This window comes from Ammodytes marinus, assembly GCF_949987685.1.
Source record: "Ammodytes marinus genome assembly, chromosome: 18".
NCBI lineage: Eukaryota > Metazoa > Chordata > Actinopteri > Uranoscopiformes > Ammodytidae > Ammodytes > Ammodytes marinus.
In genome coordinates, this window is record NC_137222.1 from 26,437,789 (window position 1) to 26,456,423 (window position 18,635).

At 41.5% G+C, this 18,635-nt stretch overlaps 1 protein-coding gene across 2 annotated transcripts in view; it reads left to right on the top strand.

The window, feature by feature from the left end:
- pam (peptidylglycine alpha-amidating monooxygenase) overlaps nucleotides 1-18,635 on the top strand; it is a 126,260-nt gene that overhangs the window by 31,789 nt on the left and 75,836 nt on the right. For both annotated transcript variants that reach the window (XM_080046837.1, XM_080046838.1), the window contains 9 exons: nucleotides 877-944; nucleotides 1,243-1,323; nucleotides 1,603-1,679; nucleotides 2,078-2,181; nucleotides 2,717-2,910; nucleotides 8,632-8,691; nucleotides 8,861-8,990; nucleotides 9,410-9,526; nucleotides 13,577-13,649. In XM_080046837.1, the coding sequence (XP_079902963.1) occupies nucleotides 877-944; nucleotides 1,243-1,323; nucleotides 1,603-1,679; nucleotides 2,078-2,181; nucleotides 2,717-2,910; nucleotides 8,632-8,691; nucleotides 8,861-8,990; nucleotides 9,410-9,526; nucleotides 13,577-13,649 (904 nt within the window). The remainder of the gene's footprint in view (nucleotides 1-876; nucleotides 945-1,242; nucleotides 1,324-1,602; nucleotides 1,680-2,077; nucleotides 2,182-2,716; nucleotides 2,911-8,631; nucleotides 8,692-8,860; nucleotides 8,991-9,409; nucleotides 9,527-13,576; nucleotides 13,650-18,635) is intronic.

Below are 18,635 nucleotides of genomic sequence, written 5' to 3' on the forward strand. Positions count from 1 at the left end.
CGTTTGGACCAGCTGATCGGCTCCCACAGCCGGAGTCAGTCTGCGTTCCAGTTGTACTGGGAAGTTGGATTTATGGTGCCAGTGATAACTGAACTAAATAATAAAATAAAGCTATCTCCTCCTTCCTATATCTGTCTATCTTTATCCCTCCACAACACAGTCAGTCACTATTATCCATGCTAAAAGGAAGCAGGATTATAACCTCATTTAGCACATTATTTATATTATTTATTCTTTTTTTTTCTCCCCCATCTAATTTTGACGATTTTTAGAAAAATGTGTTGGTTTGTAAGCGCTAAGGGAGCATCTTTAAATAAAACCTGTGAACCTTACCTTTTAAATGTATTTTATTTCACGTTTCTATGTGCTACACAGGCTTAGATATTAAGGTTTTGGTAGACTTTACAATTCATACTATTTTTTCAGAAAACCCTCAGGCATTAAGGACATGCACCCTAGATTGCAATAGTCATCAATGGGTTAAAAAAATACGGTAGAGGATTTCACATGTGAACAAACTGGGCTCAGGAGCCCCCAGATATTGGGCTCAATATAATAATATGCTCCTCTGATGCAACCTTAGGGCAAAGCTGAAGCATGGAACTGTCTTATCATTGCTCCCCTTCAGATGAAAGGATAGTGGCTCATGTGTTTCTAGGGTTACCAGGGTCACATCAGAGGGGCACTTGAACCACTCAAATCTCACTTAGAGCAAGTGTGGAAGTTCCATTAGCTGACAGGTTAACTCCTTTGGTTTGAATAAGGGGCAGGTAGGCCCTCTGCACCACTGATGTCAGGGATGGAGTCATTTAAGAATAGAACCAAACCTTGTGACCTCCTACCCCTTAACTGTGACTCTTTATGCCCTCTCCAAAGGCAGCCATTCGTTGCTGGCATATACCTGCTCATGTCTGTGGACACAGTTATTCTTCCAGGAAAAAGAGGTATGTTTGGTGTACTTTTCCTACATGTAGATTTGTCAAACACAAATATATCAGCATTAATCATGGTTAATGTGTTAAAGCTGACAGCCATAGTTAATTTGTTAACTATAAAACAGTTTGTTTTAGCCCTGGTTTTAATCTGCGTTATCTTAACAAATTCATAATTGTTGTATTGCGCACTATCTGAATGCCTTTTGGTGTCGGATCAGGATTTACATTTGTGGTTGGAATTCAAGAGAAATGGGTGGAAAATAATCACAGATTGGTCCTGCCTTTATATCCCTTTTTTTCCTATAAGGCACAAATGCAGACATCGCCTGTGATTACAGCTCATATCCCATGTATCCGTTTGCCTTCAGGACTCACACACACCACCTAGGTGAGTCATAGCAGAGGATGTTGCAGTCTATTTTACAATCACTTTGATCAGCGCCAGTAGTCAGCTTGCTCACTTTGTGTGTGTGTGTGTGTGTGTGTGTGTGTGTGTGTGTGTGTGTGTGTGTGTGTGTGTGTGTGTGTGTGTGTGTGTGTGTGTGTGTGTGTGTGTGTGTGTGTGTGTGTGTGTGTGTGTGTGTGTGTGTGTGTGTGTGTGTGTGTGTGTGTGTGTGTGTGTGTGTGTGTGTGTGTGTGTGTGTGTGTGTGTGTGTGTGTGTGACAGGTAAAGTGGTCAGTGGCTACAGGATTCGAGATGGGAAGTGGAGCTTGATTGGGAGACAGTCCCCTCAACTACCACAGGTATGTAATCACATCCACAGCCATTTAATATTATTATTAATATGCCTATAAACAATTCTAAAGCTTGCTTTATACTACGTTCTATCTTTATTTGTTTAATCTGCACAAAAACTGAAGTGTCCTTTATACCCAGTGTGTTATCTATGAGACAGAGCCAGTCCATAGAGTGCTATCAATCCTATTTGAGAAAATAAGCGTATTACGCAAAAGTTTGAATATTTCTTTAATCAAAAATTGTACTATTGATCAACCATTAATCACCAAAATGTTAAATATTCTTTGGTTCCATCCTTTTCACTGTCAGGATTTTCTGTGTTGTATCAATATAATTTAAAAAATGTTGGGTTCATTTTGGAATAGTTTGTTAATGCCCATCAATGGATGTGTTTTCTCTCCAGGCTTTCTATCCTGCTAACAAGGAGGTGAGTGTGAAGTATGGAGACACTATTGCAGCCAGATGTGTGTTCACTGGTGAAGGCAGAACTTCCAAAACCTATATTGGGTGAGTTCACATTGCATAGTGGATTTACCAAAAACCTTGAAGTATTTTTCTCTGGTTTGCTCTGAGGTTGTGTTGTTTCAGTTATCATGAGTTGATAAAGAAGATGGCCAGTTTGAAGTCTTTATAGAACCCTGAGTAGAGGTTTATAAAACTATAGACAGAATTTTTTGAACTCTGGGAAGTATTTTGATTATGATGTTTTTCCTCTGTCAATGTGCTAAATGTTCAGCATGAGTATTTGGCCATCACAGAACCTTACTGGATGACATCAGTGTATCATTGCAGTAGTGTTTAACTTTAAAGAACCTATTTCACACAGTGCGGATGCAGGTTTGAAAGGCCTAAAGTATTTTTAATACAAGCACATGAGACAATATTATGAGAAGCATCACTTTGTGTTGGGTGTTAAAGAATCATGACCAGGAACCAATAATATGCAGTTTTGGAGAAGGTCATAATGATCCCTGTTTACTACCTTTTTGTATTTAGTAGAGTGAGTGATGTATTGACGCCTGGTTTTATGGTTTTTCTACAGAGGAACCTCTGGTGATGAGATGTGCAACTTCTACATAATGTACTACATGGACAGCAAACATGCTGTCCCCTTCATGAACTGCATGGAGACTGGTTCCACAGAGCTGTTTAAGCACATCCCAGCTGAGGCCAATGTTCCCATCGCTGTTTCTCCAGCTCATATGAACTCTATGATGCATATGGGACATTCAACAGGTACAATGTTATCACATTGGGTTATTTTCCATACCTCTAACCTGTTGAATAGAATAGTCTAGGTCCTGACTAATATTTGTATGCACTTCATTTAGGAGAGAATATCTCAACTGTGATGGGATGTGAAAATTACTACGAAAGCCCTGTGAATGGGATTTTTTTTTCCTTTAAAGATATCCTCATATTTTCTACCAGTTTAATCCTCACAAAGAGAAACATTTTTTGTATTACACTTTGTCTAAAAAATTATATTCACATTTGTAAATTAGGTAACGTCTCATTAACACATATTTGCATACAAACCGTTGGAGCTAGAAAATGTGTCTGAGGTGCTCAAAATGTCCAGAATGGCCATTTTTAAGGGGTTATAAAAGAGTCAGTGTTTCCCCTACCATTGTCTTTTGTTTTTTTTGCACAATTTTTATGCAAAATAAAAATAGAAGTCATCTATCTAAATTCTCTTTTAATAAAATTAGGTGCTTTTCAGGTGCTAGTTTATAATAAAAAAAACACATGTAATTTATGTAATTAATGTGGACGTACTCTACTACTGCGTTGCATTGCTGCTGACTCCTCTGCTCCGTTTTGTGGAGTGCAGACGAGGATGCTAAAATTAGCTCAAAATCCAGGAGGCAGTGGAAATGCTAGTCAGTAGGCTACTGGAAAAGTTATCTGTAGAACAGCCTGTCCTAAACCAAATAGGTGAGATTTTGAATGGACATGACTTTGTCTAAAAAATTCAATAATAATTTGTGCACCCTGCCCCCGGACTGTAAAATGTCTTGAAGCAGTAACGGACCTGGGGACATTTGAAGATCTGCGTATCGCTTCATTTGACAGCAATGCCCTAAATGCTGTGTGTCCAAGCCCCATAAAGAGACACAAACTTGATCATGAATGCGGTGTATGGGCCACATCCACTAAGAATAGCTTGTGCACGCTAATATCTCCATGAATTGCAGCAAAATAGCGCCCGCAGTTTGAGCACCGTATCCACTAAAACATTTTGGCCGCTGGGCATGGTTTGCCCTAGTTTAGCGTTAATGTGAGTAAGCGGTCAAGGTGGAAACACCTGTACAGTTGTCCCGTGCCCAGGAGGGCTGGGTGGATCTGTGGATAGGCCTATGAGTTTTATGGTTTTGTAATAATGGGCTGTGTAGTAGTCCCTGAGATCCGGATCTCAAAACCCTCAAGGTTTGCCTGATCCCTGCACCTGTGGAACATGTGCCCAAGCATGGGATAGCTTGCATCTGTTGTTGTAAGTAGTGCAAATGCAGGGATGCTGTCTCTCATCTCTAACCAAACTGTACCGGCAAAGTTTATTTTTCCTCTTTTACGTTATTATGGATCAAAGAACCGGTAAGGTATAAGACTGCATGCTATGCTGCTATTGTGTTATTGTTTAGCGTCCCGGGATGTTGTCATTTAGACTCATTTATACTTTTTTTTGTGTTGCTATTTAAAGCTAACCCACATCGGAGAGTGACCCACTGTCTGTGCTGTTAAACTCTAGTGTTTCCCACCAGCAATTGCATTTTGATCTATGCCTGTATAAGCTGTTAGTGTCAGGGGTTTTAATAATATAATTGTAAATTGTTCTAATCAGAGCAATGAAATACTTAGCTCACTATGTGAGGGTGGTGTGGAACTGAAGTTAAGTTTCTACGTTTAGTCGTTCACTAGGCTTATGTGTAGGCCCCTTGCCCAGCAGTTCCATTATAATGTTTTTTTTTTGTTTATTCTCCTTTATTTGGAAAGGGGAAATGGTGAAGGTAGGGGATACTTAATTTATTTTTTATTTTTGTGTGTGTTACTCACAACATTATGTTAGTGTATAATGGTTTCCAAAATGTTTTCTAATGTAGAGGTATCATGAGTCCTAATGGAAATAGCATCATCAATCTAACGTCTTAGAATGTAAGAGGTTTAAATAATCCGGCTAAAAGAGCCAAGGTATTCTCTCATTTGCAAAGCCTTCATACTGATATTATGTTTCTACAAGAGACACATATTAAACATGTAGATGTCATGAAATTGATTGATTGATTGATTGATTGATTGATTGATTGATTGATTGATTGATTGATTGATTGATTGATTGATTGATTATTTTAATGAGCACAGCCAGGCTGGTGGAATTTGTTTTCGGTACAGCTCCTTGGTACAGGTTCCAACATTAAACATTTAACATATAACATAGATACATACAGACAGACACATTACATAATACATAAGGGCCATGCTTATCCTAATCCTTAATGAAGCAGGTTGTTTTGGAGGTAATTGTCCTGTTACAACTCCCAGAGGGCAGTAGCTAGAAGACATAGTGTGAGTGGGATCAGAGATGATCTTGTGGGCTCTGCGTAGTGTCGGTTTGCAGTGGAGTGATGCAAGGGATGGTAGGGGTGAGCCAATCATTTTGGATGCTCTGTTGATATGTTGTAATTTCTCCCGGGAGATGCAATTGAGATGCAACTGGATAGAACAAACCTATCGGTCAACCTTTTCCACTAAAGCGTGTGGCCAAACTATTTAAGAAGAATCTTCCTTTCCAACATTTGTCCACTAAAAGTGACCCAAATGGTCGATTTATTATTGTGACATCCAATCATCAATGCACTTACTCAGTGCTTGTATTGGACTATAGTCTCCTGGTGATATGGTTATGTAAATGTGTGTGTCGTCTGCATAATTATGGTAACATAATTTGTTCTAATTCATAATCTGAGCTAGTGGGAGCATGTAAATGTTAAACAGTAGAGGCCCAAGAATGGAACCTTGGGGGACCCCACATTCAATATTAGAACTAAGACTGAACTTTTTCCACTGTCTGTGTTTAAATGGATGTCATTGAGGACCTTAACCAGAGCGGTCTCAGTGCTGTGGTGTTGTCGAAATCCTGACTGGAAGACATCAAAGCAGATGTTCATTGCTAAGTAGTTATTTAGCTGTTGATGAAACAATTTTTTAAATGATTTTGCTTAGAAATGAAAGGTTAGATTCCAGCACTATTATTGGGCAGCCAATGCCCTAAGACCTCGTTTCCACTTGTCTTTAACATCTGACTTTGGTAATCCGATCAAAGGTGGCCAGCTTTCAGTCCGTGTGTTCCCACTTGTATTTTCAAATGTGACTTCTTTGTCTACTTGTGATCCGATTCCATTTACCCGCGCTGTATTTAAATCAACACGTACATAATTTCCGTTTGCATTGCTGTTTTTAACCGGTGGGGTTCAAACAAGTAAACATACAGGGCTGTACAGTGCCACAGTTTTAATCGCATTTGCTATTAAAAGGCATTACATGCGAAGATAATTACCAGTCTAGGTTGACGAGATAGGCTACTGTCTCATTTAGACAAGGAGGAGCGATGCACAGGACTGCTTAGAGGGCTCTACATTAACACTCGCCAAATGTGGGAAATATCATAGATAGTATATAAAAGTAAAAACTCTTAGGCGTGTGGCTATTCTAACGTCTGCCTCTGATAATCTCTTGTCACCGCCACCAGTCCATGGCTTTCCATATTAATGCAGTTAAGTTATTCCTTGTGCAAATAGAACATTTCCTGTACACCTTCACATTAAAAGCCTGTTACTAGCCAAGCGCGAGTTGACCTTTATTTTGAAGCAGTTAAGAACAGGAAGTTAGCGCTCCACATGCCTGCAGCTTGCAGGGCGCCAGAAAAAAAATCAGCGACTTCCGTGTCATCACAGTTTTACTCGGTTAAATGAAAACAGAGGACAGATAGCTTGTCAATACTTTTAACTGGGCGCACACTAAAACATTTAGTTGCAGCCGCCAGTGATGCATTTTCTACGTATTTCCGCTCAGGCAGTTGAGTAGGAGGTCCCTAATGTGGACAAGAGTCACATTGCTGTTTCCACTATTATTTGAATGCGGACACACACCTCCGAATGTGGTTTTCGATCTCAAAACGTCTTCAATGCGTCTTGAGAGTGTTTCCACCTGTAGTTAGAGCTATCCACATGTGATCCGATGACAAAAACCACATGTTAAAGACAAATGGAAACGGGGTCTTACTTACTGGCAGGACGCATATCCTGATGAGCTTAAAGATACGACCCAATCATGGGTAGCCATAGAACAGGAAATGAGAGACACTTCTCTTCCAGCGCTACTCCATGCAGAACGAAAACCTCTAGCATTATTTAAAGATATTAATTTTGTAGTTAAAAACTCATTGCGGATTTGGCATCAAATTATAATTTTCTTAAAATTGCAGAACACCTCCATTTTAGCCCCCATTTGCCACAATCATGCATTTCCCCCTTCACAAATAGATACTGTTTTTCAGTCTGGAAAAGCAGAGGTCTTGTTACGACTTGTACACTGATAATGCAGTCTCTTCATTTGCTCAGCTGAGGGATAGATCCACACTGCAGCCATCCCATTTTTTCGAATACCTGCAAATAAGTAACTATGGCAGAGGTACAATTTTAAATTTTGCAATTTATAATCCCCTTTTTGAACCCCAGTCCTTGTCACATGTCAAATGGGCGTGGTCACTTCCGTAGTCATTTTCACATACCATGGGCCAATCCGAATAGTCTTTTTTGCATAGGAAATTTCCTTTCCTATCGAGATGAACCGGAAGTGCTCGGCGGATAGGTGATCCGAATTCTCAAAATGCTTAGGAAAGGCATAGGAAAGGAGCCTCGATTCATCCTTTAACCCTCCTTTAGCATAGGTTACTCCGGACCAACCTATGCGAAAGGAAAGGAGATAGTGGTATCCCATAATCCTTTACGGCGGCAAGATTTAAAGCAACAGGACACCGCCGGAGTTTACCGACTCTACACGAATACGAACGAGAGGTAAAACAGAAGAGAGGAGAGGAGAAGAGAAGAGAGGAAGATTTAACTCGGCTAAAACAAAATACCCCCCTCCCCTCCCCATTAAGATAATAAAGAACTCATAAAATACCAACATCATAATAGTTATTTTCGTAGCACATAATTTACACCATAAGAAAATAAAATACCAACTTCACATTTAATGAAGTTACTGGGGGCAGTTCATTTCAACATCAACATAAGTGTAGCCTCTTTTTATTCCACATGTGAATTGGGATATATGGGAGTGATTCTCACTCTGTTGGCGACAACCTGATTAAAATCAATATGAAAAGAACGCATGGATCAAACGAGCGCTTGTTGTAGTCAATTTTCGGAGAATAGTGTAGTTTCACGCTAGTGACTCACGTCAGCAATACTCGCCGTCGCGCAATGACGTCGGTTAGGAAAAGTGGAGTCGAATTCATTTGAAACAGTGCTGTCTTTTCCTATGTTCGATAGGAAGCACCTTTCATAGATATGAAAGGTGCTTCCTATCGAACATAGGAAAAGACAGCACTGTTTCAAATGAATTCGACTCCACTTTTCCTAACCGACGTCATTGACCCCGATGACGTTTAGGGGTTAAGGTATAGGAAAGGTGGTTCATAGGTTAGGAGATTGGACTATTCGGATAGGCCCCATGTTGTTCGTAGGGGTCATATTAGCCTAGAACAGTTGAGACATTCTCTCCTATAAATGAAGTGCATACAAATATTAGCCAGGACCTCTACTAGAAGGTGAATGCATTCAAATTTAAGGTTCACACTCACCTTTACTCTTTTCTCCATGTATGTGCTCTTGTCTTGTTTGATTAAGCTTACATCATTTAACCTGCATAACTCTTATTGTTTTTCCCCCAAAGCTCATCAAGATAAGAGACCGTTGTTGGATACAAACAAAGAAAAGCAGGGTCTGAATCAGGGTGAGTTCAAGAATAATGAGCTACGCATTATTACAGCTACACTTGGTTGCTAAAGCATTACTGTTCTTTACTTTGAACACACTAACTTCTGATTTTGACGTAAAAGTGATTTTGGCAACAAGACCACTGACAAAATTCCATCTCGGCTTTGTGTGTGTCTTTTGAGTAGATTACCACTTTGAGTTAGTTCCCACGTGGCCACAGACTTCTCTCCAGCTGGGCCAGGTGTCAGGACTTGCCATAGACTCAGACTCTAACTTGGTAATTTTCCACAGAGGTGACCACCACTGGGGGGCAGAGTAAGTTCTTCTCACTCATATATTATATACTTTCCTCTTGATATATGGATTTTGTCAGTAATGTAATTTATCAAGAGAGCTTACTCCCACAACCTCTTTAACTTATCAATCAGATGTCATATTATCACAGCTAGACACCACACATCTGGTTAGAGCTACAGCCCACATGTCTTCATTTGTAGGCCTGTTTCAAAAAGAAGGCCAAGGTATCATTAAATGTTATCAGACAGTTGCTGATAATCTTCTCAGGGCATATGGGGGAAAATGGTTTCAATAATAGTCAGCAGATGGTGGAGCAGTTACAAGCTAGTTCATATTAATGTAGGTAATATGACATGGATGTCAGCTGGGTTGGTTTATGGAAAAGCTTTATGTGTGAAACTACAACAAGATCAGCGTTTTCTTTCTTCTTTTTTCAGCTCTTTTAACATGCAGGCTAGATACCAGCAGAGGTCCCTAGGTCCTATTCAGCAGTCCACTATTCTAGTGGTGGACCCAGCCAAAGGCAACGTCCTGAAGGCTTCTGGAAGGAACATGTAAGTATTTTACCCTTTATTTTCATTTGTTGTAAAGGCGAGCCGTGGGTCTATGAAGAGAGACTACCTGCTACATATACGTATATACAGTGGAGGCCAAAATTATTAGAACACTTGGCATCCCAGTTGTTTTTGTTGAATTGGCCATTAAAATACCCAAACAATTAATAAAATATCAGCAAAGTAATCATTAAGCTATATAAAACATAGAATAGAGCCATGATAAAGAGATTTAGGTCATTTTCCTCACTAAAAACAAGTTAGGCCTATTTCACACAAGCACTGTAAAGGACACTTTAGACCACCATGATGCCACATATACACATCAGAACCAAAAGGGGAGAAGTAAAAGAAGAAACTTTCAGACGGACAAATGAAGCATCTCTAAATGAGTCAGTACCGAAGAAACACCTCACAAGAACTTTGTGACGAGATCAACACCACAATGACTAATGGTGCAACATTGTCTTCAAGAACTGTGTCGGAGACTGGGAGAAGAAGGACTTGTAGAATGGCAGCAAAGAAACCATTATTGAAAGAGTAAAATATAGTGAAATGTCTGAAATTTTCAAAAGAACACAATAACTGGACAAAGGAAGATTGGTTTAAAGTGTTGTAGACTGATAGATTCAAGATTCAAAGTGTTCATATGCACAATAAGAAACATGTTCTCAGTCATACAATGAAATTCTTCCTTTGTTTCCCACAGACTGAATGCCAAGAAAGAAACATGAAAATATGCAATATACAAGTAAAATAGAAAAAAAGCAGCAAGAATACAGAATATACAATTTACAAGGCAAATAGAAGAGCAGCAACTAGGTAAAACAAGAAATTTAAGTTAAAATAAAATAAAACAGAATGGTGCAAATCCAAGAAAGTGTGCCGTTTTGCATAACCAAAATTTAAAAATGTAAACATTGGTGGCAGTCCTGAGGTAGAATAATAATAACAACAGTAACAGTAACATCAGACTCCTATCTGTTGTTTAGGAGTCTGAGGGCAGTGGGGAAGAAAGAGTTCTTTAGTCAGGTTATTCTGGACAGCACACTTCTGTACCTCAGTGTAAACAGTCCATGCGGGGGGTGGGTGGGGTCCTTGAGTATGGAGGCAGCTCTCCTGTGGACTCTGCGGTGGTAGATGCTCTGCAGAGGTCAGTGGAGTTCTGATGACCCTCTACAGTCTTTACCACTCTCGACAGTCGTCTGCGGTCCAAGGCAGAAGTGCTCCAGTACCTATGATATAAAAATGAGTGTCTCTTTTCAACAGTTAAACATGGAGTGGTAGTATTATGGTGTAGGGTTCCATTTCAGCCTCAGGAACAGGTGACTTAGTGAAAGTTGATGGCATCATGGATAAGAAGGTGAACCACAACATTCTGGTGAGGCACGGAGTACCCTCTGGGAGTCGTGTTATTGGGCCCAGATTTATTTTTCAAGGGGACAATGAAACATTCTTTAACTATATCTATAACTATTGCCAGTACCTGGGACAGAAGAAGTCTGCTGGAACATAGAAAATAAATGACTGGCCCCCTCAAAGTCCAGACCTCAACCCCATCGAGCTAATTTGGGGCGAGTTGAAAATTAAACTGGACAAATCTACATATTCAAAGGAAAGCCTTTGGCCTTTGGCTTTGTGCCAAAGAGATGTGCTGCTGTAATTACTGCAAAAGGTCGACATACCAAATATTAAAGTTAAGAGGGGATAAAAACAGTAGGACTGACTTCATCTGATATATATATCTGCAGATCTGTCAGGTGTTCTAATCATTTTGGCCACCACTGTACACAGTGCTGCTTGAAAGTATGTGAACCCCTTGAGCATTTTGGAATTTTATTTAGTTTAACCATTCATTAATTGTTATCAATACCTGCATTTCTTTTATTAAATAATAGGTGTGTGTTTATCAATTCCACATTTTTCTTTTCCGTAAATCAATTGTTAAAACAAATAAAACCAATGATTTGCCAACTTTTGTATGTGCAAAAGTTTGTGAACCCTGAGCTGCATTGCTTAAATCGAGCAGGTAAACATAATCAGATTGGACAAATTGAGTGATGAAAATGACCAATGTAAGGAGAGATCATAAGGGAATATATTGGGCAGCACTAGATAAAACCAGGTCAGTTTAGGCCCACAAAAGTGAACCTATACAGGCCAGACATGCCAAGAGGAAAGCAAATCTCAGAGGATCTCAGGAAGAAAGTTGTGATGTTGCACATTTGTCTGTGGATAGCTATAAATACATAAAAAAAAGTGTGAGCTCCATCAGTCCACCGTGAGGCAAATCATCTACAAATGGAGAGCTTTAAGAGTGACTGAACATCTGCCTAGAAGTGGACTTCCTTCAAAAATATCCACAAGCGCCACAAGAAAATTAATTTTTCAGTTGAAAGCCAACCCAAACATTACATCTAGTGATTTGCAGACCTCTCTTGCAGCATGTGGGACAGATTTGCATGGTTCCACAATAAGGAGAAAACTCAGTCAACATGGCTTTCATGGAAGGGTTGCTGAAGAAGCCTCAGCTCTCAAAAAAGAACAAAACTGCTTGTCACAACTGGAAGTCTATTCTGTGGACAGATTAGTCCAAAATGTAACTGTTTGGTCATAACCAAAATGGCCATGTTTTGGCGAAAACGCAACTCTGCCTACCACCAAAAGAACCTTCTCCCAAGTGAATGGTGGTGGCAAATGGTCTGTATGTAGTTTGGTCTGATGTATTGTTTGGGTTGGCTTTTATCTGAAAAATCACTTTTTGCTTGTGGATATTTTTGAAGGAAGTTCCTTTCTGGGCAGATGTTCAGTCACTCAAGGGGTTCACATACTTTCAAGCAGCACTGTATACACTCATCGGCCACTTTATTAGGTATAGCTATTAATTTTCTTGTTAACACCTATAACTTAGCAGCCAATCACATGGCAGCAACTCAATGCATTTAGGCATGTAGACCTGGGCAAGACAACTTATTGAAGTTAAAACCGAGCATCATAATGGGGAAGAAAAGGGGTTTAAATGACTTTGAACATGGCAATGTTGATGGTGCCAGACGGGCTGGTCTGAGTATTTCAGAAACTGCTGATCTAATGGGATTTTCATGCACAACCATCTCTAGGGCTTACAGAGAATTGCCCGAAAAGGAACAATTATCCAGTGAGTGGCATTTGTGTGGATGAAAATGCCTTGTTGATGTCAGAGGAGGATGGGCAGACTGGTTCAGGATGATAGAAAGGCAACAGTAACTCAAATAACCACTCGTTACAACCAGGGTATGCAAAATACCATTTCTTAACGCAAAACACAACCAACCTTGAAGCAGCAGAAGACCCCACCGGGTGCCACTCCTGTCAGCTAAGAACAGGAAACTGATGCTACAGTTCGCACAGGCTCACCAAAATTAGACAATAAAAGATTGGAAAAGTCTTGCCTGGTCTGATGAGTCTCGATTTCAGTTTCGAAAGTCAGATGGTAGTGTCAGAATTTGGCATAAACAACATTAAAGCATGGATCCATCCTGCTTTGCACCATCAACCATGCCATGTTAAAAGTCGCTTAAATCCCCTTTCTTCTCCATTCTGATGCTCGATTTTAACTTCAGCATGTTGTCTTGATCAAGTCTACATGCCAAATGCATTGAGTTTCGGCCATGTGATTGGAAGATCAGCTTTTTGTTTTTTTAAGCAATTGAACAGGTGTACCTAATAAAGTGGCCGTGAGTGTATATATGCAACTCCGGAAAAAATTAAGAGACCAGTCTGGATTTTTCTTAAATCTTCATCTCTACATTACCCTATGGGAATGCCCTTAATGACAATATTTTGGGGGAATTTTGTAGAAAAGTTGTCAGTAGTTTGTAGGGCAAAACCAAAATGTTGATTTTACTCAAACATAAACCTATAAATAGTCAAACGAGAGACACTGAACATTAGGAGTGGTCTCTTAATTTTTTCCAGAGCTGTATATACGTATGTGGTGTGCATCCTGCATTACAACCACAGTGTCTCTTTATGATACATTTCTTTTGACACATTTCTCCCATTCTGCAGGTTTTACTTGCCTCATGGAATAACTATGGACAAGGACAATAGCTACTGGGTCACTGATGTGGCTCTTCATCAGGTAAACTGAAAGTGGTATTCTAGCCTAGATTAAAATCTGTTATTTATATACTAATAATTTAAACGTCATTCATCATACACTATTAAATTGTTGGAAGTCATTTGTAAGCATTCTCTGCATTCAGAACCGATTTAAACCCCTTTTACACTTCCAGTGAAAGCCGTGATTATGACGTCTTCTATTGGCCTTGCCCTGCACTGCTAATGGGGCCGAGACAGAAAGGCATGACTGTGTAATCTCTCTAGGTCGTCCTCGGATGAGTCCTCCAGCGGTGCTTCCAATCCTCTCGATCCTCCATGCATCTGGCTAGTTTGCCAGTGCTTTCTGCTCCCACATCTTTCCGAAGTATGTGTCCACGTATGTTGGTGTGGGACGTCCTCTTGATCGATGCCTTGGTGTTGGTTCCCATAGCACCAGCCTGCTGGCTGGGAGCTCGCGGTGTCTCTGGCAATGACCGGCCAGCCTCATTCTCCTGGCTGCTACCTTCTCACTGCCCTGGTAGCCCACCATACAAATGCTTGTTGGTAACATGCTCGTTCTGGTCGATGTTAAGTACTGCGCGGAGCATTCTGGTGTAGCACCCTTCCAGAGACTTCTGTAGGGTGGGTTTCAGGGTCCAGGTCTCACAGCCATATAGAAGCACAGACTCCACGGTCGCGTAAAAGAAGCTGAGCTTGATGTTTCTGGGGAGGTTGGATTTCCATACACAGGCCATGCCATTCAGGGCCCTCCAATCGAGCGCCTTCCTCACTTTCAGGTCTTGTTCTGATGAGTTTACCCATGAGCCCAGGTACTTGAAGTCATCTACTTCCTTCAAAGCAATGCCCGCTGCTGTCATTAGGGGTGGATGGTCCGGGAGTATGTTGTAGGTCAGGGGTGTCCAAACTTTTTTCACTGAGGGCCACATACAGAAAAATCTACGAAGGGCCGGGCCACTTTGCAAAAATAACACATTTATCAGGATATGTAGCTGCTCTGATGTTTAGTTTCATAGTGTCCTCGTAAATCGTAATCCTTCTTCACGGCAACACTTTCCTTGCACATTAAACAGACACATTTCCCCTCTTGTTAAATGCCAATGAAACACCCAGTGTTTTCTGCTTTTGCGTCCAATGTCCGGCTCTGTGAAAAATTGTAGGCAGCCGATATCCCGACCCTCCTACGGGGATCCGGGGGTATGCCCCCCTGGGAGATTTTTTTGAAGTGAAATGCATGAATCTGATGCACTTTGAGAGGGAAATTAAGAGGCTAAATCTGAAGAATTTTGTATGAAAAAAAATGGAGACACTGTGTCAGATGAATTAGAAGCTATTAGAGAAGGACACATAGATTTTCCATAATAACATTAATTTAAAATAAATTATGCAGGGTCCTCAGGCATGGGCTTGTTGCTCTTTATCTTTTATGGGTCACATTTCTCTGTAATATAATGAGTGCATTTAAATTATTTAAAAATTAAATGCTCTACTGTTCCATCTGTTTCTTTAACATGCTCACTGTCAAAAACCGGGTCAAGCTTACACGTGTCACAAACATTGCTGCCAAATTAATCGGTCTCCCCACACCCACACTGTCAGAACTGAATCTCAAGGCCATCTCACGCATTGCATCCACTATAGCACAGGACAACACTCACCCACTCAACTGCCACTTCACTGTCACGCCCTCCGGACGCAGGTACAGGTCCCTGTTGTGCCGGAGGGCTCGCTATGGCAAAAGCCTGGTGCCTGCAGCCATAGCAGCCCTCAACAAAAGGCCAAGATAAATCACCCCAGTCCCACCCTGTTTATATATCCTGTATGTATGTTTACTTTGTTTCTGTCTATTGTCTGTCGGCGTGCAGCCCATAAATGTACATGTGATGTGAAAAAGAATTTCCCCTTGGGGACAATAAAGTCTAAAGTCTAAGTCTAAATTAAAAGGGCCATATTACATTATATTTTTAAAATGTGCCACGGGCCAATCAATCAGTTTTTGACACCCCTGCACTAGTGGGTTAACTAAGAAATGCAAAAAATATATATATATATTTATTTATTTATTTTATTTTATTTCCAAAGGGCCATATTACATTATATTTTTTAAATCTGCCGCGCGCCAATAAAAAGCGGGCGGGCCGTAGTTTGGACACCCCTGTTGTAGGTGATTACCTCGGTTTTCTTGGCATTCAGCCTAAGACCAACCTTGGCACATTCCGTCTCCACTCTGGTCAAGAGCTCCTGTGCCTGCTCTACACTGTCCGATATCAGGCTGATGTCGTCTGCATAGCCCAAGTCTGTGACAGCATTACCATACATGGAAACATCCGCGTGGTCACGTCACAAATTTTTATGCGACGTCACAAATTATGAAAGGGTAGACCGCTTTGAAGACGTGACTTCTCGACTGGCTAGAATAGTGTTTAGTGCTCTGCACAGACACCCCAGACGGTCAGCAGGGAATACGTCGAAATGCATGTAAGTCATTATTTGATAATTTAGTATGGTTAAGCATGACTATGAATCATCATAACAACATTTATAGGTCATAAAAGTCAAAAAGCATCATAGGTCCTCTTTAAGGTAACATGTACTTAAACCCCCTCCTGGTCTAGTGACTTTTAATAACCAAACACACATGGTTGGTTACTGTGTTTTTCCAAGTTATTGAAGAGACAGCGGTGGGGACCCAGGACCTTCTAGGGGGGTCCGGGGGCATGCCCCCCCGGAAGAAAAATGTTAACCTTTTAAAGTAAAATGCATCAATCTGGTGCACTTTGAGAAGAAAACTAAGGCTAAATCAATTGTGTCCTATGTGAGCTATTTTCTGAAATCATTTGGAGACACAGAAATACCAAAAAGCAGAAACAAAAATATACAGGTTTAAAAAATCCAGTCAGTCAGCATTCCAATTTTTTTTTTATAATCCCTTATCCCAAAGCTACTTCTCTCTTTGAATTCTTCGTTTTGTTTTTAATGGCTCATCTCAATATAGGCCCTTGATCTGCGTTGCCCCGAACAATGTTATTTAAACAAAAATAACAAAAATGTACTGGTGAATGATAGGCCCCTTGATCTTCGTAGGCCAAAAATAATGTGATTTTTTTTTCCTTTTTCTTTACTGGTTCATGATGGGCCCCTAATCTCTCTACGCCCCCCTAAGATCAGGGGCCTATCATGAGCCAGTCAATAATTTATTTAAATGACAATGTGCGGGGCCTTCTTAGATCGGGGGCCTATATTGAAACAGTAAAAAAATTAAAATAAAAAAAAAATAAAAAAAATTTTTTAGAGGCCCCTGATTCTTGTAGGCCCTGGGGCTTCAGCCCAGGTAAGCCTGTGCATTACTGATGCCTCTGTAGTTGTCTGGCTTTGAGAGATCTCCAGATTTAGGCACTGGGATGATGTTAGAAAGAGACCACATATCGGGCTTGATGTTTTCTATCAGAGACAGGTTGCAGATCTCCAGGATGATGTTGTCGAGATTACAGTTTTTAAGGACCTCTGGGGGAATGCCGTCTGGTCCTGCAGTTTTTCCTTGCTTCAGTGTCTCCTCATATATAGGCCCCCAAAACCCAACTCTGCTTTCATCCCGGAAATGTCTGATCTCCGCACAACACTCTGTACTACCTCTGCCAATACCATAATTCTGGGTGATTTAAATATTCATGTTGACACCCCCTCATGCCAGCCCGCTGCTGATTTTCTTCAGCTGCTAGACTCCCTCAACCTACAACAACATGTTGATGGCCCCACACACTCCAGAGGACACACACTTGACCTGGTCATCTCAAACTCCGCCCCTATCAGCAACCTACAGGTTTATGATCTTGGCATCTCGGATCACAGAGTTGTGTCAATGGAGCTCCATTTTCCTTCCCCCCACACCAAACCAAAGCGGCAGATCCACTTCAGGAATGTGAAAAATATCAACATGGACACACTGGCCTTGGACCTTCAACATCTCTCCTCTGGCTCAACTGACTCCCTCTCTGTTGCTGACTCAGTGGACTTATACAACCAGTCCCTGAGCAGTCTCCTGGATCTCCACGCCCCCTTAACATCGAGGTCAGTCTCCTTCTCGCGCTCCGCACCCTGGTACACCAGTGAGCTACGTACAATGAAGGCGGCTGGGCGTGTCCTTGAGCGGCGACAGAAGGCCTCTGGTCTGACTGTCTACAAACAGGCATACCCTCCTTCGCCCTCTTGCGCCCACGTATCTCATTTATGACCTTACATGACTCCCCATACCATTGTTCCCCCTGCGCTGCCTCCACTCTCCGTATCTTCTCCATCAGCTCCTCCCCTTTGATCTTGTCGTAGGTATTGAAGAGTCTGTGTTTGGCCTCGTTCAATACTCCACGCCTCTCGGTGGTCCGTTCGCAGTCAAAGCTTTGTCGCGCCTCCTCCACCTTTGCACGCGCCTGCATGCCCTCTGGATGTCTAGACCTTGGGGAGATTCTGATCCTCTCCTTCTTAGGTACGCACTCCCTGGTTGCTTCCATGTTCGCTGCAACAAACCGCTTGTACACTGTGCTAGGCTCTTCCTCCGTATCCAGCAGTTGGAAGCGGTTCCTCACTTCAACTGTGTATCTGGCTTGGAGGTCGGGGCTTTCCGAAAAGGACTTCCAGTCGTGGTGGATCTTTGGGCTAGGCTTGGGGACCCTCAGGCTCAGTCGCACCCTCATGGAAACCACTCTGTGGTCTGAGCCAACAGAGTCAAACGTGCTGTATGGCTCTGCGTTCAGGATCGAAGTCCTCCACTTGCGCCTTACCAGTATGTAGTCCAGCTGACGTAGCATACCAGAAGCCCGGTCCTGGAAGGTCCATCTCTTGCCCATTCTGTTCCGAAACAGGGTGTTCGCAGCCAGTAGTTTGTGTTCTGTTAGCAGGGCAGCAAGTTGTTCACCGTTGCGGTTAGTGCTTTCATGATACGTGATGGGTGCATCCCCTGGTCCAAGCCTCGCGTTGAGGTCCCCCAGAAATGCTAGGAAGTTGTGAGCCGGAA